Source organism: Anas acuta, chromosome 14 (genome assembly GCF_963932015.1).
Source record: "Anas acuta chromosome 14, bAnaAcu1.1, whole genome shotgun sequence".
In the NCBI taxonomy this organism is placed as follows: domain Eukaryota; kingdom Metazoa; phylum Chordata; class Aves; order Anseriformes; family Anatidae; genus Anas; species Anas acuta.
In genome coordinates this window covers 6,259,100-6,284,177 of record NC_088992.1, presented here as the reverse complement: position 1 = coordinate 6,284,177, position 25,078 = coordinate 6,259,100, and the positions used below count along the sequence as shown (strand labels likewise).

General features: G+C 42.1%; 1 protein-coding gene across 2 annotated transcripts; it reads right to left on the bottom strand.

The window, feature by feature from the left end:
* Positions 1 to 3,427: 3,427 nt before the first annotated feature.
* G3BP1 (G3BP stress granule assembly factor 1) lies at positions 3,428 to 24,252 on the bottom strand. 2 transcript variants are annotated; one of them, XM_068697885.1, is made up of 12 exons: positions 24,095 to 24,252; positions 11,887 to 12,000; positions 10,564 to 10,645; positions 10,038 to 10,211; positions 9,153 to 9,243; positions 8,562 to 8,655; positions 7,990 to 8,194; positions 7,187 to 7,288; positions 6,583 to 6,694; positions 6,084 to 6,209; positions 5,866 to 5,975; positions 3,428 to 4,498 (listed from the first exon to the last, which is right to left on the bottom strand). In XM_068697885.1, the coding sequence occupies exons 2-12, from the start codon at positions 11,979 to 11,981 to the stop codon at positions 4,292 to 4,294; spliced, it is 1,398 nt and encodes a 465-aa protein (XP_068553986.1). In that variant the 5' UTR covers positions 11,982 to 12,000; positions 24,095 to 24,252; the 3' UTR covers positions 3,428 to 4,291. The 2 variants fall into 2 exon arrangements, with proteins under 2 accessions (XP_068553986.1, XP_068553985.1); XM_068697884.1 differs by having other exon boundaries at positions 5,866 to 5,996; positions 24,095 to 24,251.
* Positions 24,253 to 25,078: the final 826 nt, after the last annotated feature.

Sequence of the window (25,078 nt, the reverse complement as noted above, 5' to 3'; positions counted from 1 at the left end):
AAATGAATGTCTCACATTTCCAGCCTGTATAAGACATTGCTCTGGTCTTTCAAACAGCACTGACACTTACCCAAACACAGAGTTTGATTATTTGTATTTTTACAGTACCTTGGACTTCAGTCTCAGAAGACTGGCGGTGCTTCCTGCAGACCCAAACTAGGCCTTAAATTCTCATACAAGGGGAAGGAGAGTGTACTTCACATGCTTTTCTGCATGTTTGGGTACACCATTATTTATACATAGCCTTAAAATCCTCTGGGAAATGAGTTGACCCCAGTGCAGACACCCAAAATGACTTTTTGGAATGTTAAAGGACTGCCACTCGCATTGAAAGCGCAAGTTCATTAAAAGATGAACAAGAAAGTATTTTTCAACAGCCAGGTGCTTTGTCAAGTCTGAAATATCACCAACGGAGCAGCAGATCCCACTTGGCATGGCAAGGTGCCTTTTAGGACAGAATAGAAAGGCAACATTCTGCTCTTTAAATCTATTCTGAAAACACACTGGCACTCAAGCTCTTATCTTTAAGAAATAGTTTGAAAGCATTTCACTCAATCACTGTTTTGTATCTCAAGACAAGCCATTAGCACCCCCCAAACACACACACACCCTTACCTCATCTTCCACACAACACGCAAACAAGATTATCAAGATCTCAGAGTAGTTTTTCAAGTTACTGGCCAGGGTAAGAAGGGTGCTGCTTGGAAGTGAAATAATCACCGAGATAATTTGTGCATGCTTTAGCAGGAAGTAATTAGGGAAACTGCCAGTGTGTCATCTGCTCTTAGCCCCAGGCAGCAATGTGTAAAGAGGAACTAAGAACCGCGTTCTGTTCATAAAGTCAGTCAGGTGTAGACTCATTGTCAGTCAGGTACAGAATCAGCAGTACCAGAGATCAACTCTGGATCTTCATACTTGCCCCAAGAACCATCCTTTTCACCAAAGAAAGCAGACTCACGTGTAAAGGGCATCCCTTCTGTATACCACTGCTGAAGACTGTTCCTCCTTCGGATTCGAGTCAGAGCTCGCTGTTAACCACACAGCATCTCACACACAGGCTGTTTCTTACTCCAGTAAATTCTTTGCAAAGCCCCACTTCGCAGCCTGAATCTCACTGCAGGACAAACAGTCCCAAACATGTGAATTTCAGTTCAGCTTTATACAACAGCCCCATGCAAGTCAGCTGACAGTTAGAAGAACTCAAAAGCAGCTTCCCTCTGCACAAGAAAACAGGATTAACTAAACCTGGTTAAGGGCCTTGCACAGTTAATCTATGAAAATGCAAAGGCAGCATGGCTTTCAGTTCTGCTTTGGGTAGCATTACTTATGGCTGTACATTAAACTCTTTATTTCTACTCATCTTACACTATTAAGAACAGTCCATACAGGCCAGATCACACTAGTCATGAACTGAAAAGCCCCCCAGAAGGGCAGACCACTGAGGTAAGGATCACGAGGTGGTCCCAGCACTGGGCACATGATTGTGTGGGTGTGAAAGTGGCCTAAGGAGAAGTTTAACCAACTTTTCTAAAGCTTCCTATATTGCAGAGCACTGGGACAGAGAACACGTCAAAGAACAAAAGTTTCACTACCTACATTAGAGTGGAGGTGCTAGAAAGGAGTCCTGGTCACCTGAAGATTCCCCACAGCATTTTCTGTTCAAGAACAGTTGTTAGGATTTTTCATATTAGAGGTTGTCCTTCTCATAGGTACTCTAAGCCCACTGCAGCCAGTTTAGGCAAGCCACATCACACTTTCTTCAGAGTCTTCACCATTAAAACATACACACCACTGAAGACCTCAAACAATAGATATTGAGGTTTTAACAGCATAGTCAAAGCACAAACCAGAAAGGGCCCAAGGCTACTAAACTTTAAACAAAAAAGCCAGTATGACATTTCAGAAGGCTGTTTCAGCATAGCTGGTTACTAGGTAGTCACAGAACCATAAGACAACAAGTAAAAACCATTAAGTCAGCCTGTATTTTGAGATGCTGTCAACATAACTTGCTTCTGACAGGTATTTCTGCACAAGATATCCCAAGAACAGTTTCTGTAAGTATTTTACTTTTCATCTTCTCATAAGATTGTAACTTGCTGGGTCTTACTCATGCTCAGTATGTTAAATAGTAACATGAAAACAAGCACACACTTCACATTACGGGCTTTTCAGTTCTTCGCTGACATTTCTCAACCCAGATGACAATAAGCCAGAGTTGTCCAGAAGTGCTTTTTCAGGTTTATGGATGCTTTCACAGATTTTAAGCTAAAGAAATTTTTATTAATAGCACTTTCATAGTCTGAAGTGCAACCTGTTACTGCAATCTCAGATTCAACATCAAGAACATCAGAAACACAACACATGAGAATAAAGGATAACAAACAAGGGCAGTTCAGTGAAACACTTCTGTTGAACACCTTCACTTGATGATCATTCCCAATGTGGAAAAATGCAGTTTTTTTAATACCAGTTCCCACCACAAGAGGAAGCAGTATGCATTTCCAGTACTTCTGGCTGTGAGAACACACCACAGCTATTCGCTGTCACACTGTTCTCTTCCACTTTACCAAAATATCTGAGAAACATTCATAAGAAGGGAAGCAACACTGAAAATAAATCCAAAATAGAACAAAACCCCACTGAGAATTAATACAACCAGGCTTAACCACTAAGTTTGTTGCTTCCTAAGTGGCAGCAAGTTACCACTCTGGAGCAGGTAGAACCCACCTGCCCTTTAGAGCAGGGCAGTTTTGTTCTGCAAACAAAGAACAAAGTTTTTTTTTTTGTTTAAACAAAGGCCAAGAAATCTGTATTGCATATGCATGGAGGTTGTGTTAATAAATTGAGAAAACACATAAAATGAACCTTTAGCACAGAAAAAGAAGCCTACTAAGCAGTTCTGGTCTATTATCAAGAGCTCTAAAGGTCTGGTGTAGACTCAAAACTGCATTTTCACCCAGATGTTTACATGCTACAGAAATAGACTTTTGTGCAGTAAAATCTTACAAGATCTCTCCAACCAAAACTCATTTATTCAGCTTCTCTAGGAGGTAGAGGAGAGCATTTCTGTCAATTCCAGGACAGACTGGCATCTTCTTTTTTTCTGACAAAAGTGCCATCTATTTCAGGTTTGGCAGAAGCAGGAGATTAATTTAATTAATGCCTCAACTGCAAAAGTAACTCACTTATTGCAGAGAGAAAGAATGTGACAAAAGTACTTCTGCAAAATTTGTAACAGAACCTGCCCAGCGTCAAAGCTGAATTTTTAAGTTCTGCATCCAAGAACTACTCAGTTCCGATTACTCAAATACCAAACTGATGAACAAACAGCATTAAAAAGCTTCAGCTATAACCACCTCTACCTAACAAACTTAGTGACAGAATGAAGAACATCTTCCCCTTGGAAGAACTCCAACATACTCTTGACTTGATAAAGCAAATCTAGACCTTTTTTATTTTTATTATTTTTTTAAACAATTTGCCAAGACTGGAATGAGAGATAAATAGAAGGCACAACAATTTTGCTTTTTTATACAAATACAAACTAAACATGAAAAAACCTCCCTATTTCAATAAAAAAATTTCACAAGTTCAGGAAAAGTGTTTTAAGAGTCAAGTTCTAGACATTTAAAACCTATCCCACAATCCAAAATTTTAAAGTGGTAAAACAGCAGTTAGAATTCTTTTCCGTGATCACGTATCAAAAGAAAAAAGATTCTACGGATACCCATTATTCCACTTTTACAGCGCCACAAAGAGAAAGGTGAATGTCAATTTTTCAAGTGGCAATAGCTCCAGATCAGAGGATGTTCATATGACCCTCAAGGGATAAATCAATAGTTTTGCTTTCCTGCCCTTGAAATACTTGCCAAGTACTATGTTTTCCTACAGGCTCTTGAACGCATGCACGTGAAATATTATTCCACTGACTGAAATGCACCCAAATTCAGTAGAAGGGGAGAAAAAAGGAAAAACAAAAAGACATTCTTCTAGGAAAGACCACCGGTACCAAAAAAAATCCAGTCCGTAAGTTTGAGGTGAGCAAGGAAATTCAGTTCTTTTCTTTTTAAAATCCACTTTTCCTAAAACGTTGTTCCACAAAGCTGGAATCTGGGACAAGGACTAGAAAAAATAATCACAAAACCATAACACAAACAAAAAGGGGCCAAAATAGTATCAAACGTAGCAGTCTATAACAGGCTAGGGCCACATTCCAAGATACCCAAGGCTGAAATTCACAAATCTGCAGGAAAAAAGGGTTTGCGCCACCACGTCAACATCCACGATGCATTCACTGGCGTTGCCCGATCCCCCTTCCAGCTCCAAATCCTGGCTTCTGGGACATTCCTCCACGTGGAGGCCCTCGAATCCCACCTCCCAGCCCCCCACGAGTGCCTCCAGGTCCACGTGGTCTGTTATCTCTGCGGTCACCCTCCCTGGCAGCTCGTGTTTTCTTCTCCTCCACATTCAAGCGCACCTCTCCCCTGAACATGATAGGCTGTAACAAAAGAAAAGAGGTACTTTCATTAAGGAAATATCCATAGGTCTCCTAAGTCAAATATCCTTGCAAATTCGTCTCATATCCTCCTTTCCATCCAAGGGAAGTGGTTTTCAGAAGAACATTTCTTATATCTTCTCCAGCCAAGCACAAGACTAGTTGCATACTCTGACCATAACCATTTTCTAGTAATTGTGAAATAATACTAAGACCTATTGCTGAGCATTCTGACACTTTAAGAAGGATTTAAACTATTAACAGCAACCTAATTTCATTAATGTGGCAATCCAGTCTTCCACCGGAGATTTTTCTTCTGACACATAAAACATTAGACCCTCTCTACTACGTTGCTATAAAAAGCAGTGAAATTTTTCACTTTGATCAGTCAACTGTTGGCAACATCCAGCAAGCCTCACTGCAGCCAGAGTTGAAGACCAGAAGACTAAGATCTACAGGAATACGGATTTGGTCATTCCAAACAACTTATTCCAGTAGTTGCACAAACAAGAACGTGAAAAATATTGAAAATATAGCATCATTGGCACAAGTGCTTTCATCAAACGAGAAGTCTAGCTATTTAATTCTACTGAACTGGTTACAGAACTAACAGATCTAAGGATGAAGTACATCACCTTGCTGGACAAAGCAGCTGTAATGTGATGCTTTGACTTTATTGCAATAGCAGTGCAAACTCTCATGTTACATCAGATAACAGACATCAGGTTTACCTTTTTACTAACAACCTACCAGACCCTTTAAAACTCATTTATAGCCAAGCTTATCATGAGAAGATCCCTACTGTTTCTGGAGACATGCTTGCCCAAAACACTGGGCCCACATGCAAAGCAACAGAATTTAGCACTGGTCAAAGCAGGGTAGGAGGTACATTAAAGTACTTTTTCAGGATTTAAGTCTACATTAAATACTTTAAGAATGCACATGCACTGTAATTTATGCATTTACATGGGCTTGCAGGAAAGATTCTTGTTTCTCCCTCTCAATCCTTTCTTACTCAACTTCTGGCCAAAAAAATCCTCCTTGCCCACACAGGTCAGACTCTACCTTTCCTCCCTGAAAGGTATTCACCTGCTTCCTGTGCAGAGCTCAGCAACCTCTCTTGGAAAAAGCCTCTACAATGAATTAGTTTTTAAACTCACTGGAGTTGTTACCACCTACCTTGATGACAAAAGGCTGTCTGTACAAGTGCTGTACAGGCCTTACCATAGGAAGGAAAGACACCCCACTTACTTGAGAATACACTTGAAATTAGAAAGGGACCAGGAGGAATAGCTTTTCTTGTCAGTCACTTGAAAAACACTGCCTGTTATCAAAAGAGCAACTAATCACTGACAAAAAGCTTATTTTACCCTGTTGCTAAGGATCTTCTGAACTGGTTCAGGATCATCAAACACCACAAACCCAAAGTTAGGGAGCTTCCCACCACTGTTGATACGCAGTTCAACCACATTGCCATAGCCTGCAAGAGAAGAGCCAAGTTCTTGGGTCACACATTAGAATGCTCTGTTAACCACACAGATGGCCACAACCCCAAACCCCAAGAAGTAAAACAGAGCAGCCAACTTACTTTGGAAAAATTCTTTTAGTTCACTTTTATCCACATCATGAGGAAGGTTCCCAACAAATAGCTGGTGACTGTCTGGGTACCTCACAATCCGTCTGGTTTCCACATCACCTTGTTCACCCTCACGAACTTGAACATAAAAGTAAAGTTTAAGAAAAGCCAGTCCACATAAACAAAAAGCTAGGCACAGCCAAATTAAATGCCTTACAAAAAAATCTGAATTCAGATTATCCATTTACACGTAAGTGTAAGCATCCCACACTAGCAGGTTTGTAACTGCTTGCTTTTTGTCACCTGACTGAAATCAAACACTGAATAGAAACCTGGATACTTCATTGAATGCTAAAAAATGCTCTACAGCTTTGCAGACTAAGATAACCTAGAATAACCATCTAGGTAGAAATATTCACTTACTGACAGTTGAGATTTTCAAAACTTTAATGACACTGATTCCCCACACCAAAGAAAAGGAAACACTGTTACAGTCTATAGCTTTTCTTACTTGGTCTAGGACCCCTCTGTGGTGGGATGTTTGTTCGCTGCTCCCTCACTCTTTGATCCCTCTGAGGTCTCTGTGGTGGTGTCTGAGATTCAGGTTTTGCCTCAGGACGGGGCTGTATAAATTCAGAAAAGGAATTATCATGCAAGAATCAAACATAACTGTAGGGTTCAACTTTTAAGATCTAACTATGAAGTTACAGGTAAAATACCTTGAAAATACAGAAAAGCCTAAATTTAGCTCAGCAAGGCCACAGATACACAGCTTATATTACAATAACGTAATTGATTACAGACATCTAGTTCATCAGCAGGCAAAGGAAAAACCATTAGAGAAACTGCCTCTCCTGCTAGGGAGGTAACAATTTTTTAGACTACAGATGCAGTCAGTACTCTCATGATCATTCCCTGTTTTTCCTTCACAAGTAATTATTCCTTCTCAATACAAAGAACAGGGAATTAGATTTATTAAATCTATCACAGGACACTGTGATAGTCTTCAGTCTCTTCAAGATCTCAGATCATAATCAAATAGATTTCACTACATTTTTCCTGTCTCAACTTACTGCCAGTTTAGCACTTAATGGCTGTAGTTGCTGGATTCCTACCTGTGAGACCGGTACTTTCACAACATGGGGTGGTATTCCTGATACTGGAACAGCTCCACTGGGAGGGAGGTTCTTACTGGTTACTGATGCCCAGGAAAAAGTCTAAAAAAATGAAGATCGTAACTCAACTCCAGGTGCTTATCTCTCTCTGAAATATATTTCAGATGATATAGCTAACAGACACAGGATAATAGGATAGCTTAAAAGTTTTACTTGACATTCTGGATTCAGCCTCTAAACTGCTATTCAGAAGACTTTGTATTAGAATAACAAAGTCACACTTTAACCTACTTCTGAAACCCATGTAGAATTGAAATATTACACAGCAGCAGCCTAACACCAAGTATCAAACAAGAGGTTGAAGTATTGCTTTCTGGAATACTCATTTGACTACTTTTGCTTCTCTTGACACTGAAGAGTGACAAAAGTCACATTTCACCCATTTTGCTGATTTAGCACGTTGGTTACAGTCTGTTCAAAGTTTCAGAAGCTCTGTATACAAAGAATTCTCACTGCTATCACAGTTCACACACCTACCGAGTTTACAAAGCCTTCTTTTACATCCTAAGATCTTATTAGTCAAGCAGTTACTACTACCTATAATCTCAACTACTTATTACTGTATAGGAGCCAACAGAAAGAAGGCAACTGGACTTTTAAAGAGTAACTTGGGCACGGGAAAGAATTAAAGCACTTATATCTAATTCCAGATACTTCTTGCACCAGAATAAGGAATAAAACAACTAAATTTTAACACTGATGAAGCTACTACACCACAGAAAAGTGCCACCCACTGTCATTACCCTGGAGTCTTCTTGTACTGCAGGGGCTGGATCAGCAGGAGCTGGAGAAGGACTCTTCTCTGCAGTTTCTTCTGGAGCTGACTCCTCCAACACCGGCTCAGATTTTTCTTCCTGCACCTCCGGCTCAGGTTCCTGTTCAGGTTCTGGCTCTGGCTCAGGCTCTGCCTCCGCAGCTGTCTCTTCCAGGTGTTCCTCAATGTCATTGCTATTATCACCACAAAAAAGAAATAGAAGTAGTATCATATTTGATTAGATCACTGGGTAGTAAGGAATACTACTTGTTCAATACAGAAATCAATCACATTGCATTCAAGAGGAACAACAAAACTAATCTGTCTAGATGAGGCTACACTGCACAAGCATGCAAGTCTCACATTAGCACGCGACAGACCATCAAAAGCATTGCATCTACAGAAAATCTGGTGTCCCTGCATTCAGCCTAACAGCACTTAAGTTTCTTCTGTCTTTCAACTGTCAAAAGGGACAATGATGAGTAGCATTAAGTTCATTTGACTTGTTTTACAAACGGTCTGTATTACACAACACCTGACTTAATCTAATGTAATTATTACCTGACAGCTTGCTCATAATAAGCACCAGTATCATCAGGAACAGCCTCAGGTGTCTGCTGTCTTTCCTCAGGTTCCTCCCCTTCTTCCTCTGATTCTAATCGAAGTTAGAAAAAACAGCTTTAATATTCAGTAGAAGCCTAAGTCATCTTCTACAACATGTATTTGAAGTCTCGTGTTTCCTATTTGTGCTCTTCAGCATATCAAGACATGACATTAAACATATTTCCTTGTACTTATGCTATCATTTAGGTTACTCAGTTTTGACCAAGGTCTAACATTTTCTGAAGTATTTGGAAAAGCCAATTTGTACCCTACAAGTCTGATTGCTATTGCTCAAAAAAAAAAAAGTCTTACAATTCTTTTAACACAAACAGAATATGCAAGAAAAATATCAATTGTCTGTATATTACAGATCTTTGCTGAAGTATAGATAGCATAGTAAAAGAAGAGTAAAACTACAGACAAGAAAGACCTGGAATACCACGAAGCCTAATGCTTTAAGAAAATAATTCCTCTAGTCTGGGAATAGAGCATTGAAACAGACTCAGGAACAAATATGAGCAGAACCACACAGGATTCGCCTGTACTTACCCTCTGGAGGCTCAGTGTCAGAGTCACCAAAAACCTCATCTTGGTAGCGGAAGATATCATTGTGGACATAAAACTTGTTTGCAACAGATCCCTAGAAGGGCAAAGGAAGAAACTGATTCAATTGAATCAACTGAAATAATGTAAAAAGTGAAATAAGGTAATTATCTCATATAGCAACTCATCCGTTTCCCACTTAAAGGTTAATACAAATTTGCCCCCTTTAAAAGAAGTCTACACTATTCAGAAAAAAATAGCATCATACTAGCAACTCAAGCATGTATGAACCAAGAGGAAGAAATTTAGTGCTTTTTATTCTGATAGCTGACAAAAACACTGACAGAGTAGGATCCAGAGCTCTCTGTGATTTGAAACATCTATTTTTCAGTTTGACCTAAGGCTAAGAATTAAGTGATCTTGCAATCCTTTTTTCACCACCATTTTCAATTATTTGAACGATTTTGTTCAGAAAAGTGCCTATTTTGAAGACCGCCTTAAACAACAAGTAAACTATTTAGAGAATATGAAAATCTGGATCCTTTGTCTTCAAAGGACAAAGTGTTTTCCTCTTTCCACTAGTACTCTCCTGATACAAGGGCAAGTTCCTAGGAGGGCAAATCAAAGAATGAATTTTAAAATACATAAGGAAAAAGTGTGTTGCAAATACCTAGTAGCCATAAGTCACGATGTTTACATCTGCAGTTATGATGTTCTGGATTAACAGATCCAGAACATACAGAAGCAGGGATATTCCTTAGGAATCTCCAGAGTATTACTACTGAGTTGTGTGGTAAGCTACCTCAGATTCCAACAGTGAATCAAAAAGGCCTCAAATCCTGACCTTATAGTGTAAGCACTGTAATAACTCTGTCACTCAATATAGCATACCTCAGGTGCAAGCACAAATGTCTGCATGAATCTGCGCACTGGCTGCATGTTATTAGAGAGCTCTCCCATCACCTGGACTACAACACCATCATTGAGGGTAGCATGGGCATCCACATGACGGATCTTTGTGTGGCAGTCCTTGAAGTTTAATGACAGCACCTTCTTGTGGATATCCTACAAAAGGACAGAACACAGGTTACACTGTGAAAGCCATTTCTGCTAAGTCAGCAGCCTCCAAAGCAAGAAAACAAAACACTCTGTTTTAAATTCTATTTCTAAACTGCAGCAAGCAAGCTTGGCAGCATTCTCTTTGTTTTGCTTTGCAAGCAATTTTATTTTATTAACTTTACTAAAAGGAAGCACATCTTGCTTCACTATTGCTGTTTACAATTAGGCAGTTGTTTCTCCCCATTTTCTACAGAAAGCACTTTGACAAAGTGAATGAATCACAGCTGGAGATCTGCCTCAACCCACAAAGGAGACCAGAAAAAGAATGAAATGACACTAAGTTTTTCCAAGTACTTACAGATTGCCCATAGACTGCATCAGCTGGTTTTCCATTAGAATCCAAGCCACCATGGACGTAGGAAGAGTTCTTTCCATAAAACCTGTTGGAAAGAAGTTCTAAATATTTGTTGTGTAACAACACAGCCTCTACATTTGGGTGCACTATAATATACTATCAGGCAAGTATTTTTTTCTGCCTTCATGACTGGAATAAAGCCATACAATTCGAGTGTCACTAACAATTTTCTTTGATCAAAGGAGAAAACAAAAGTACAAAGATCTCCTGTGTAAGCTGCACTGTTCAGGTCTGTCAGATACCCAAGCACTAACAGTCAAAAACAAAAAAGTGTCTTATAGGAAACTAGATGGTGCAACCCTGTTCTCCTTTTCCTGTGTAAGGGCTATAAAGTAACAGTATCCTGAACACACAGGACATGAAAGGCTTCCCTCAAGCTCTGGTTTAAAGCTTCAGCAAGGAGCAATAGCAGTTTCTGTTCATCTACAGTACTGAAAGCACTGCACATAAGCCTCCCATTTTATAACTAGAAATTACAAGCTAAGAAGTCAAACATCATGGGACTGCATTCTGACAGCAGATTAAAAAAAGGCTAGAACTGGAATCCACAGCATGTCCTAAACTTTCCTCCGACCCAAAAGGAGGAGGTCAGCTGTCCACTTAACTAGAAAAGTATCTGAAAAGCCTTTTGAAAGTTTTCCTGAGACTAGAAGGAAAGTTTCAAGAGTTGTTTATCTACCACATCAAAGTACAATATAACAAAATGTATCTTCAAAAATGAGTGTAAATCCTCAATGTAGGATACCTATCAAGTCAAACAGGACCATTTTGTTTCAAAAACAGATTGTAGTTTGCTGCACATTCATAATTTGTCTGATTTCCTTTAAGCAACAGCCAGTGGTATGACTGAGACATACCAGTATAGGTAGGGAAACTTTTTCAGTTTATCCCCTAGTCAGGAGGCATGGTACCAAGACAAACAAAACTGTTTAAGTAATGTTTATCCAGCTTTCATTTATACTGATTACAACTACAAGCTGCAAGCAACATACTGATTTACCTTTTTGATTTAGAATGAATCTAGCAGTATTTCAATAGCAATCAGAACAAAAAGTTTTTATAGCTCCTTTAATCTTCATTCATGTTTTAACCTCGTTGATCAAAACTGAAAGCTAACTACACCCAGAGTCTGTCTTGGGTAAAGTACACTTAAATGCCCAAATCTTAAATCTGGCAAGCCAAGTCATGGCAATAAGTTTATTTACTGATTTTAACAAAAAAATAAGAAATGCATACAGAAAAAAAACAAGCAAAGCAGAGCCTTACCTGTGCAAATAGTCAGGTGCCTGGTTCAGCAGAGTATAGTACTGCCTCACAAATTCCCGCCCGACCAGCAGGGGACTTGGCTTCTCCATCACCATTTCTTTGGTCAACTGAAAGCTAAAGAAAATCAGAAGCTCCATAAAACACTAGCATTTCACATCACTGTTCAAATACTGAAAGCATAAGCCATATAATCATGGTGGAAAGCACACACAAGAACCTGTTAGCAGTTCTACCACAGTAAGCAGTTTAACCGATATTTTTGGAGACAATCTTTGGTGCTGAGGAGAGGACTGCCAGGGAGCAAAAACCAGTGGTGGGAGAAGCTGCACAAGCAAGGGAGATTACCTCATAACACACCACCATGTAATCATCCTTACCCTCAGTAAAATGCAGGTAGCAAGCAAGCATGGTTCTTCAATAGGATTTGCTAAGTGGCTAAGTCATTTACAGTTGATCCAAGTTCTACTTACCTCACTTGACTTCAGAATCAGAATTAAAAGTCAGATGTTCCAAAGCAAAGCCTGTGCTACTGTATTAAGGGCATTTTTAAAAGGTCAGAAAGAGTCCAATCTATTTTTGTCAGTAGTGCAGCACTCCCTGCCTGTGAGTGACAAGTGCTGTAGAGGAATATCGGATTATACCAAAATTACTGTGCTACAAACAGAAACGTATGCTGCTTTTCCCTTACTTTCCCTGAACTCAGCAAGTTACCTATCAGTTCCATCTAAAAGATCAAATACCTAGGCCAAAGGACAAATTGATCTAGGTACCTTCTACTCAACTCCAGCGAGTCAGTAAGTTACAAGAAAGAAGTATTTGCAGGTGGATTATACACATATCCCTTCAGGCCAGGTCAGTCAAAACAAAGCACATTCCTGTTTCCTTCTTTTCAAGCATTCATGCAAGCTGTTCAAACTCATACAAGACAAGATTGAAACTGGAAGGAGAATGTAGAAATATGCTCTGGCATCAGTGCACACAGTTCAGGTGTTTCTGCAAATCCAAACTAATACAGTACCAACTTGAGCCCCAGGAAACCACCACTAATTCAGAAAGCAGCATTCACTTAGCTGCTTTTTCTTCATACTGCAGTTAGGAGTAGCTTCAAGTGGCAGTGTTACCTAAAGAACTAAACAATGGAAATCAGACTAAGCAGGTCCTCAAGCAGAAAGTAATCCAGATGGAGTCTGCAAAGCACATGCCATGGCAGTTACGCTGGGACAAGTTTTCTCCTGTCACATAGCAGCACCCTGTAGCCAGGGTAAACAGAGTTGCCCACAACATCACCTGAACAAAGCCAGGGGAAACAGACTGCCTTTTCCATGTACTTGCACAAAGCCTCATCCCATTCACCCTAGGATCTCGTCTGAAATTCAAGAAATGTAGTGAAAGCAGCAAGCAAAATCTTTAAATGCTAAGAACAGGTAACAGATTGTAGCTCCAGCAGACAGAGGTGACCTACCAGGTGAGGATATGGCATCAACTGTTTCAAGTGCATTGTCATGTATAGGTCTGCACAGAAAACTAAAATCATGCTGCAGGATGTATGAGGAATGAAAAAAAACAAAATTTCAACACCCCACTCAAAAAAAAACAAACACCACAAGAGGAAGCATGGAACATGGGATTTTGCATAAAGCTAAATCCAAACTAATCTGGCACCTTTCTTCCATCTCTAACTGCAGTCTAACACAAAACATGCTGTAAATGAAAGACACAAGGCAACATTTAAGCAGTGGCAGAACATGCCAATAATGTATTTGAGGATGTGATTCCACCCAAACCACCAGCAGTGGTCAGTGTGCATTGCATCCAGAGATACAACACACTAATTCCTACCCTGGGAGGTGTGCAGCTTCATGTTCAAACCAGAAGATCTAACTAGAACGCTATTACTACAGCAGAACTTGATACAGCTTTGCATGCATTGATGTGTATTGTTCTGCTTTTAACAGAAAAAGATGAGTTATTCACACCACTTTCTCTTTAAGTTTTAAAACAAAGCCTACACATTCCATCTCTGAAATGCACTTCTTCCTAGTTAAATACAGGGGAGAAAGGTCTGACAGGCTCCAGAGGATGAATGTATACACGAGCTCCTGCTCGTTCAGTAGGAAGTGTGTATATCAACACCGTACAAGGAAACGCTACTTACGTGACAGCACACAGAGTCAGACCAAACATGACCTAGAACTAACAAGGGCTTTTTAATAAATCAAAAAGCTTTGTCGTTTGGTGGTATTCAAGAGCTAATTGTGAAGAAAGTGCTATGCCACGGTTGGGTCTGGCCTGCAGGAAGTGCTCAGATTCTGCAGACCGCTTTCATTTTAGGAAGTTCCCAGTATTTGTGGTTTTGAAGAAGCCTTTGAATCGTAAGCATAGTGTCCGCACATACAGATGTCCAAGACTGAATACAGTCTGAAGTAACTAATTAAAACCTCAAATTTATGAGCTTGATTGCCTTCTAGTAGTGCATGTTAAATTATATCCCCACTAAATATCAAACAGTAAGAAAAACACAACAGGGCAAGTAAGGATAAGCTGTGGGTACCATGCTGATTTCTTAATTTCACTTTCTATTTCCTGTAAAACACTTGTGAAATACGATCATTGCAAGCAGCAGAATGACCCTGAAGCAGCTGCAGTGGCAGACAACACCTTCACTTTTCAGACTCAGCTTGGCTTACCAGGCAATGCAAGACTCAATCGTTCCACAGAAGTTCAAGACCTTGCCCGTGCTGTGAGTTTACAACTGAAAGACCAGTTCTACCATATCCCCTACACTGAGTAGGGCAAGAGCTCCACGTAAGACAGCACACACACACTCCTTGTTCACTCCTCTTTCCTTTTTCTAGGGGAAGTTGGGGGTGTAATGAATGAATTTCATTTCTTTACAAACTAGTTTCCTCTAGAATCCAGCCACATCCCTATTGATGCCCACATGCATGTTTTCTACACAGTTCTGTTAAAGGTATCAGGCTCCTCTGAGAATTATTTTCCAATTGCTTCTAATATGAATGTACAAAGCTGGATTTCCTCACAAAATGGTGAACTGTTACCTGCAGGACTGGAGTCACAACAGCTCACTACCAAAAGCTCTTTCGGATTTGTCCTCAGTGAAAGACTCTTCACCTGCAGTAAGCCACCAGCACTCACATCATCTTCTGTGCTGTTCTGACTTGTCCCAGCACTACACTGAAGACATATGGGAGGTAGTGGCTAGTGGTTATGCCATATTTACCAGACATACTCCTACTGCAGAGGGTGAAAAATCTCAGAACCAACTCTTCCCATGGAAAGAGGAATAGCAGAGTGCCCAGCTCTCATTAGGATCTGAAAAGAAATGGGAAAAACCTCTATGTGACCTAATCAGGGGACAACAATCTGTTTTTACTCCTGCTGCACCTGCTGTTCTGCCAGTTGCCATCTGTTCTTGAGCCCCAGCCAGCGCAACCTGAATGATACAAGCCAAGCATCTCCAGAGAATATTTGCTCCCTTGCACTCATGAGCAGTTTGTTACTTGCCTCTCTATTCCTTGAGCTTAGAATAACTGCAAATATTTTATACTACATTTCTACCACACAGGTCACGATGGTAACAAATGTTTGAGCTGTCACAGCATTACTCCTGATAGCAGTTTATCCAAACAGTGTTGTCAATTGAGATGAAAGGATGAGAGTTGATAGGAAAAGCTGGAAATCGATGAGATTCATTCAGAAATATGCGTTTGTATCATTCCATATATGTAAAACACGGAGTAATTCAAATTATAGCAAATATATTAGAACAATTCTGCAACGTAACTGAGCCCTTTCTTTAAGCCAGGAGACTTACAAATGCCTCCTTTACAGCGGTTATCACCTGGCTAGTGGAAAATTCCACCATCTGTTACAATGCTCCTACTTGGCAGGAAATCAATGCCAGGCACTGAATTTCTAGAGTACAGTTATGTAAATTAGAGCCATTTATGTAAATTGTGTATTAGCAAATTTAGGTCCAAGGAGCATATTAGCATGTTAGTATTAACAGAATTAATAGGGTCAAAGAAAATCTAGTATTTTCTCGGAGTGCTATACAATTGTGAAAGTGAAACATCGGCTGTCTAAACTTTATTTTTGACTTTTATTCCATACAAGAAGCAGTCTGTCAAAAAACCCCCAGAGGTACTACAACAGATTGTAGTTCTGATTGAGATATTACACAGCAGACAAGGAACAATCCTATAGCAGTTCCACATGCTCTCTTTTGGCTGTTGGTGTGCTGTAAGACAAGAATGTAATATCAAATGAGCCTCTCTACAAATTGGTGCATTTTACAGAATAAGAAGTGTCATTTCCCCGCCACCTTTTAATTACAGGTTTAACTAAGATATTCTCATAGAGCTGCTACACTGCTTCTGACACCCTAGTCAACTTCTATGAAGTACAATTCATATCTTTCATTTCTAAACCTTTACCCCTAAATATACAAAGGCAACTCTGACAATATAATTGATACACTCCACAGACGAAGATATTTTTCCCCTTTAAACCAGAATGCCAGATTTCTCATGCAATTCTATTTCCTTATTTTCATATCAATCATTTCCTTAACATAGAAGGACTTTGAGAACTTAAAACACCCAGAGAAGCTCACATGGAAGAGCAGCATCTACATCTAAGTTTCACATAACAAAACTGGCAAAAAAAAAAAAAAGAAAGCAATTTTGCTGGACTTTAAAGGTCTGGTCAATAATTAACAGGATTGTGTAATTAAGTGTCATTTAGGATTTCTGCAGGTGCCTTAGGAAGACATAGGAAGAGTTGGGGATGTTCAAAGCTACAAACCATTTATCTATATGGAGTAACCAGCATTAGAAGCAGTTGCTTTGGACAACAGAAAAACAGCCAGTACAAATGAAATAAAACTCCCTAGCATTTTGTAGGTAATGCCTGCTAGAAACATAATGCCTGCTAGAAGCATAAGTTAAATCAACAAAGGCAAAAAATCCCATTAGTTCCCCCTCTCCACACATTTTACGTGACTGGTGGTTGCTACTGATGCTGATTAAACAAAACCAGGGCAGCCAGTACCTGTGTGAACTGAGATACAAAACACTGCAGAGCGAACAATGCAACGCAAACAAACCAAACTTGCATCACTCGGCAAATTCCAGAGCCTGTCTCATCCGGGGATTTGTATCATACACTAGCTTTCTCTCAAGTAGGATGAGTAATGTAAGCCTTTGAGAAAATGCATATTTAAAACACTACAAGATACCAGATACACTGAGATGTGAGATGCCCTTCTTTTAACGCAGCATTAACCATCTGAGGGGGAGAGGGAATAAAGAACAACCCCAATTGTTAACCTCAAGACCAAACCACAAAGTGATGAAAAAAGCACCTCAAATAGCTAAGCCACAAAAGCTTCAAAGCACTAAGCTCCTTTAAAAAACAGGTGTCATTACTGGTGGCACATGGATGAAGTACAGCATCACAAGGAACAGTATCACAGCAATACAGCTTGCATTTTATACACAAGCCGTTATAGTTACCTGCCAGCAAACAGCTCTCTTTTTTGAGTTTTGACAGATCCAGAGGGGAAAACACTGTCTGAAAAATCATCTTAAGAAGTAACAAGCCATACGCTGAAAGCTACATGATGGGATAACTTGGCCAAAGAACAGTGAAACATTTAAAGACTGAATTTGCAACGACACATCATGAGGTTAGGAGCATCCAAATTAACAGGCCATAGGAAGTATTGACTACAAACTTCCAGAGACAGGTACTCCTCAACCAAGATCAGAGCAGTGTGCAGTCCGAAGTATCTCACACAGAAGAGCCTTTATTAATAATCTTCAAGATGTGGATCTGGATACTTAACGCAGCTGTTTCTCCACTGACTAATAACGAATGGCATCTTCCATCCAACAACCATGCTGCCTACAAAGAAGCAGTGCCTCTGTTCACAGGGTACCTGAGCCAGGAGCTGGAGTCTGAAAATCAGACAGCAACCAGAATGCTCCACCTGTGGGTAAACATCACAGTGTTTTATTAACGTGATACTGCAGAAAGGCAGAGCAATACCTGAACCCCTTTCTGAAGCTCTTTGAGACATATTGATGAAGGACTCCGCAGAAGAGCTATGCGTTGTACTAACTAGAAGACAAAGAATTAAGAAAACTGAATTAGAGATGAACTATTTGGATAATTTGATTCAAAAATAATCAGGATAAGAAGATACGATAAGAGTTATGTTTAAAATTGGATAAAAATAGTTCAGAATTACATTCAACGCTGTTCATGCTAATGCTGAAAAACCACTGCTTGCCAGTGGCAGATGGGAAGCCTTACCCAGCAGCAATGTACAGCCCTTAAACACTGCAAGAATACAAATAAACAAACCCTGAATTGCTGCAGAAGAGCTGTCATTCTAGAAGTCAGCCTGTGTTTTTGCTAACAAACCTAAGTGTGAACCACAAGTACATGGATGCGATGGAGTCTGCCAGCTTCCAGTCAACATTCAGTGTTTCTTGTATTGTTCAGCTCTGCCAAGCAAGAAAGAGACAAACTGGTGATTTTTTACTGCTATTATTCAGAATTTACATGAACATTGACCACTTCAGAGGAATACAACTTCAAGAGCATTAAGATCAAAAACAGAGAAGCTGAATACAAAGAGAACTACCTAAAGTGTAAGTATGGCACAGTGATCTGGAAAATCAGAGATACTATCCTAGTTAGGAACACAAAGGCCCACGTGCTGCCCAAAGACAAACAGTAGATTAGGCCCTGTTTAAAATGGAATGGAGACAGAAGTGATCTAACTTGGAATCCTAAAATAAATTGGAATTACACTTAAATGTTATAAGAGTTTCTCAACAAGTATTCTTAGCCTGTCCACAAAACACTTTCCTTTCCCTGAATAGAGGGCCTACTTCAGTTGTGGGTTCGTTTTTTTTTTTTTTCCATTTTCAAATCTTTTTCAACCATCTTCCAATTTTCTACCACTTTGTATCACACAGTCACCACCTCTATTCAGTGAAAACTGCAACATCAGTGATACACAGAAGGAGACTAGCACTTTGGCAGAAGCAGCTAAGCATTTGGGTTCCTGCTTAGAATTAGCATCAAGAAACAGGTTTTATTGCAGTTAATGTTGTAACAGCTGCCCCATGCCCATGACCCAGCAAGGGTCACCTTTCAGTCATCAAGTTCAGACTGCAACCAGTGTATTTGCATTAGTTTTTGAAAACTTCTGCAGTTCTGTATCACAGGAGACAAACATTCAAACTCCAAAGATACATATCTAAGTTATTTCTTACATTACCAACAGACCAAAACACTGAGTTTCACGGGCAGTTTATTGCAATACTTTTATTTCAATAACATGCACTAGAGATTTATGATAGGGAAGTGTGAGGTGTTTGCTCTCCATTCTCAGATGTCCTAGCATGGCTCTGCACCTCTCAACAAGTCATCACAATCCACACGCCACTCTTTACACAAAGGAGATGCAGAAGCTCTAGAAGGCACACATTAAATTTGCTATTATTCAGTATTTATTGAACAGAAAATACTGGAGCACCAAGCTAGACATCTTAATCCCTCTGGTCTTCCCAGATGCTCAAAAGGCGGCAAGAGAGCTCTGAATTGATGGCTACTTTTCTAAACCCCTCCTGCAGGACTGTGCTACTGACAGCAGACTTTGTACACAGTCTCAGAAGTACAAACTGAATTTCAATTGCTGTTTGGGGGACCTTCATGAGATGCTGTAAAGGTCAGCTCTCACCTGCGGCAGGTCTTACCACACACCTGTAAACAGCCTGTGTTTTTGTTTTTAGAACACCCAGAAATAATTTGGTCATCCTCCAGTAAGTTACCCCCAAGACAATCCCAACAGCCTCTACATGTACCAACTCCCCTGAATCCCTTTTTCTCTGGATGTACAGTTCAATCAATTACTGAACATTTGTAGCCAGACATATTATATTAAGCAAGCAGCTCCAAAACAAATGGAACATGCCTCATCCCTTCGCCATTTCATACACTTTTGGGGGCTGCTTATATCCTGCTTTAATTTTATAAGGAAAAGCTGAAAATTGTCTTGACAAGGAAATAAAGCAAGTTAAACAAGGCTACTGCAAGGGACCTGATGCAAGATAAACTAAGATAATCTGCCCTGAGCATAACTAGTTCAGATCACCACAAGATAGCTGTGCTGCATTAAGCATTACAGAGAAGACTGGCCCCTGTGATTTGATGGAAATCACAAGTTAATTCCTCTTCAAGATGCGAGTTCTCCCAAATCTCAAAGCCTTGAGAATTCATAGAAATATTCCTATGCTTCTTTTAATCCTAAAATCAGATCCTCCCAAAGAGGCCATCTCCTACACTAGGTTGAAGGATTTCTATACCTAACTGGACCTATTCTAACTTCCCTTTCACTTAGCCTACAAACAGAAGTACTGTTTTTCTGCAAAGCTACATTTCAACCATGGAAATTTCACCTTAAAGTCCAGTGACAGTCTGAACGGTTTGTTTACTGATTTTGTTAATGAAAAGTAAGTCAGATTTATGTCCGTGCTGCACTCTGAACTGCTTCACTATGAAGTAGCTACTTCTACCCTATGATTTTGCCATTAGAACAGGTTTTGTTTTGACATCCAAGAGCTGCTCCAACAACTCAATGAAGTTGGCAGCAGATCCAGTCATCTTCTCTTAGCTCTGCAATTTTTCCATTTGGCTCCACTGCAGCTTCTTAAAGTAAAAAGCCAAAGTTACTCCCAAGCACTCAGATGAAGCAGATTAGAACACCTAGCTACACAGATATTACAAAGAAACAAGCACACTCCCACTTGGATTAAAGTCACAAGAATTAAGACTTGATAAAATATTTTCTGCACACTAAGCAACAGATGCCTTTAAGAGCCAACCATGTCACCTCTGTCAGCCACAGAAGACTCTTAACCACCAAATGCAGACTGGTCCTAGCAATTAAGGCTGATCCATCGTGGTATTGTTACTTTAAGACACTTAAAACCAAAACAGATCAGCATAATAGCCGAAGTGAAACTAGAAACAGTACAGGGCAAGGCAGAAGGAAATGGATGATGGCCACCCACATTTTAAGATTCAATATTCCACATTTGCCTCAGCAAGGAATGTACAAATCTGTTCTAAGCCTCAGAACTGACAGCTCACGATCTCTGAGCTCTCAGAGCAAGTATTCCACCAGCTAGGCCTTCTGGAAGAGGTCCAGCCTCAATATAGCTAAACTAGGGCTCCAGACCTATATAATACTCACTGCCAGCGGAGTTTGAGGCATCCTTTTAGATTAGCTGAAGATTAGGGGGTTCATTTGTTTATTTTGGTTGGGGGTAGCATTTTTTCAAGTTTTATTTTTCCATTTGGTCAGCGAAGTAGCTGGAGATTACCAAGTCTATTTGCAGTTTCTGCACAAAGTTATTAGTTTCTTCAAATCAATTCTGGAAGTTTGACACAGGCACCTGTAAAAAATATCCACCCTTCCAGGCAAAACTATTACTTCCACCTCTGGTTTATTTCAAGCACAGCAGACTACAGCCAGAGTAGCTACTAGTACCACCCAAAGCCATGCTCTACTTTGATTTCCTCTTTGATTTTTCTTTCATCACGCTACTTCCTTGGAGAAAAAGGCTCATTTCTAGTATTAAAACTACAACACTCAATTCAAGCTTTTTCTAACTCATCCAATAAGCCATTTACGTTAATCTCATGACTGCTCTCTCAAAATCACTACTGTTATGAACAGAAACATCAATGTGCATGTACAGCAACATCATTTGTCTTATTACACTTGCATTAAAGCACGCTCCTCAGCATACACTATTACAACAGTCCACAAGGAGAAGAAATGCTAGCTTTCTGAACCAGTTCTCAGACATACACCGTTCACTTTCAGTAGTGACTGAGGGTATCAAAACCAACATCACCTTGTAGAACACACTAAAACAAGGAGCATCTTGCTGAAGTCATTTTTAAGTGTGAATTCTGATAGCAAACTCAAACTTTTGCAGTACATTCTCAAGAGACCATGGGTAGTAAGCGCACAAAAACCAGGACTACAGTGAAGAACTTCCTGTTTCATTAGGTGCCTGAAGGTTTCATATTTAAAAATTGGTGTTCAAACCCAGAGTACCATCAGCTGCGTGACAAACTGCGTTGATGCTGCTGTGTCAGCAGCAGAAAGAATAATAGGGCAAAGTGGTCCTATACTCACAGCACACCAAGCTTTCCCACCATCTACTTTTGGTTTTGTTTCTTAGATCGCAGTGTCACCAAAAAAAGCGAGGAATCCCTTCAGGTGATACTGATGTTTACAATTGACTCGCATGCACAAAGGAAATTTGGTCTGCCTGGTCTTCTCTTTTACTTTCAAGTACATTTTCCAGCCTTCAACTAAATGGGCTCATACTTCAACAAGTTCCCTTTTTGGGGCTAGCTTGTATTCTTTTATTTCCCACACCTCAAGGGAGACCACTATTCAGTTGGATCTGATGCATACAAGACTCTTTTAGAAAGATTTATATTTAAGGATGTACATTTACAAAGGTTTCAAAGCTGATGTGATCCTTTTTCTAGGATGGTGCAGAACTCCACTTGCTAGTGAGTTTTAACTCTGCCTTTCGCAAAAACTCATTTTGGAACATGAATTACTAACAAAAAGCCTAGAGATTCTCTTCACAAAGATGCTCTCCTACTGGGGTACAAAACCCCTAAGCATGTAAATACTTAGAAGTGGCCTTCAGTTTAGCTATATGGCCGACTGAGCTGCCTTCTACCTTTTTTTTTTTTAAACTGAAGCTAAATTTCACTTCATTAAGAACACCGACTGAAACACTCCTGGAAAAGGTGAGTGAGTCCAGTTCACAGGATGCACCCATGTTATCTGCAGAATCAGAGAAGTATCACAGAACTTTTTTTTTTTTTTAAAGTAAAAGTCTCTCTTCACAGAAATAGAATTAAAAAAAAAAATGAAAACTTGGTCAAAATGAAGATTTCAGAAAAGAACCCAAGTGCAGTTTTTGTTTCCCAACTTCTTCACCCCCTTCTCTTTATGATGCCCATCCACAAGGTCTGGTTAGCACCCACCACGCACCACATTTGATTGGTGGCACCTGGGAGCGTTAGCTTTTGGAGCTCGGTGGCAGTGTCCACATTTCCTAAAGCTGTCACTTCTGCCTGTGAGAGCACAGGCTAGACAAAAATAGCATGCACTGAAAACATGGCGGCTTGCTACAAACGCTGCTTTCAACCCATTGTGGGGGGGAGAAAAAAAATAAATCATTTTCTTCGGATGGGGTAATTGAGTGTATGTATGCAAGCCTTAACAAAAGAGGTCAGCAGGTAAGCGCGTCAGGAATTGGTAATGTATCAGATAAAGCTCGGGGCTGAAGCGCACGTGAGAGATGCAGGAAACCTTCCCGCTGTGGGGTTTTCCTTCCCTTTCCCCTTTCTCCCCCCCTCACCCAGGGCACGGGGCGCCCCCCGAGGGCCCGGGCAGCCCCCCCGCAGCAGCCCCTCGCCTTTCCCTCCCGGCTTAATCCCGGCCCCAGCCAAGGTCACGCAGCGAGCGGGGCCACGATGCGCGCCCCCCTGCCGGCTCCCTCCATCCACCAACCCCACGGGGGCCGCCCCCTCCCTCCCCCCGCTCCCCTTACACCCCATCCCTGCCTGGTTTTATCCCAAAAAAAAATAAAAAAATAAATAAAAAACCCACAAACCCACCCTCTCGGACACAAGGCGCGCGCCCAGCCGAGAACAAAGCTGGCGGCCCCGCGCCCCGACCCGCACCACGCGGCCCCCCCGCGGCCCCTTCCCAACCCCAAAACAACCCCGGGGAGCCCCGAGGGGGGGCCCGGACACCCCCACACCCCCCCCCCTCCCAGGGCAGCCTCCGGGGGCGCTGCGGGCCCCAGGGGCTCCCCCGCTCCCCTCAAGGAGCCTGCCCAAGGTGCGGGGGGGCGGGGAACGGCCACAAGGCCCCAACAGGCCCGGGGGGGGCCTCGTGAGCGCGGCCGCGGCCTCCTCACCCCCGGGGGGGCCCCCCCGGGTCCCCCTCAGGCCGCGGCCTGCGCCGGGGAGGAGGAAGGGGAGGTTTGGGGGGGGCCCGGCCCCCTTCAGCCGCCCCCCGGGGGCTCCCAGCAGCCCGCCCGGCGCGCCCCGGGCCCCCCCCGGTCACCTGCGGGCGGAGCGGGACGGGAGCGGGAGGCGCCGCTTCACCACAGGCCTGCCCCGGCGGACGAGAAGCACCTCACGCAGCGGCGTGCTCTGCCGCCGGCTGCATATATCCGGCGCGCAACCTAGCCCGGCGGCGGGAGGATCCACCAATCAGAGCGCGCCGCTCGGCCTGCTTCGGATGCCGATTGGTGCGCGAGGGGGAGAGGGGGTGGGACGAGGGGTGAGCGGCAGGTCGTGCTACCAATCGTGTTACATCGCTGCGCGGGGAGGGAAGATTGACCGACGCGCTGCGCAACCAATAGGCGGAGGGATTCTCGCTGAGGGGGCGGGATGAGACGTGATGGATCGCCACTCCGGCCAATAGAACGACACTCCCCGCGCTTCTAGGCGCGAAGGGCGGGGCCTCCCTGACGCGGTAGTGTGGTTGAGGCGCGCAGCGGCGCCCTTGAGAAAGTGCTGGTAAACCCCGTTAATAGAAAGGGGCGGGACAACGCGCGGCACGGGGCGCGGCGACCAATGGGAGCGCGTAACGGGCCTTGACGGACAGCCAGCCTCCGGCGGCCTTAAAGGGCCAGGCAGCGCGCGCGGCGTGCCCCGCACCACCCCCTGCTGGAGGCGCGGGGGCCGCGCACAAAATGGCGGCGGGGCCATGCCCAGCCCCGGGCCTGGCGGCCACCACCCCACAGCCACCCCTGCACGGCCCCAGGAGCCCCTGAGGAGAGCAGGGCAGCGAGGAAGCCCCAGTTAGCCCCTAAAATGACGCGTTATCCCTCTGTGTACACCGCATCCGCCCCACACCTCTCAGTGGCATGAAGCAAATATAGATTTAAACCCAAAAAATGCCTTCCCCCCAAAATGTTGCTGTATCCCCGGGCTCAGCCCGACCTCTCCCTGCTGTGCCGTGCAGAGATAGAGGCCGGGGCTGGCGCGGGGCCACGCACAGCACTGATGTGACCCCCCCTTGCTATTTATTTATAGGCAGTGC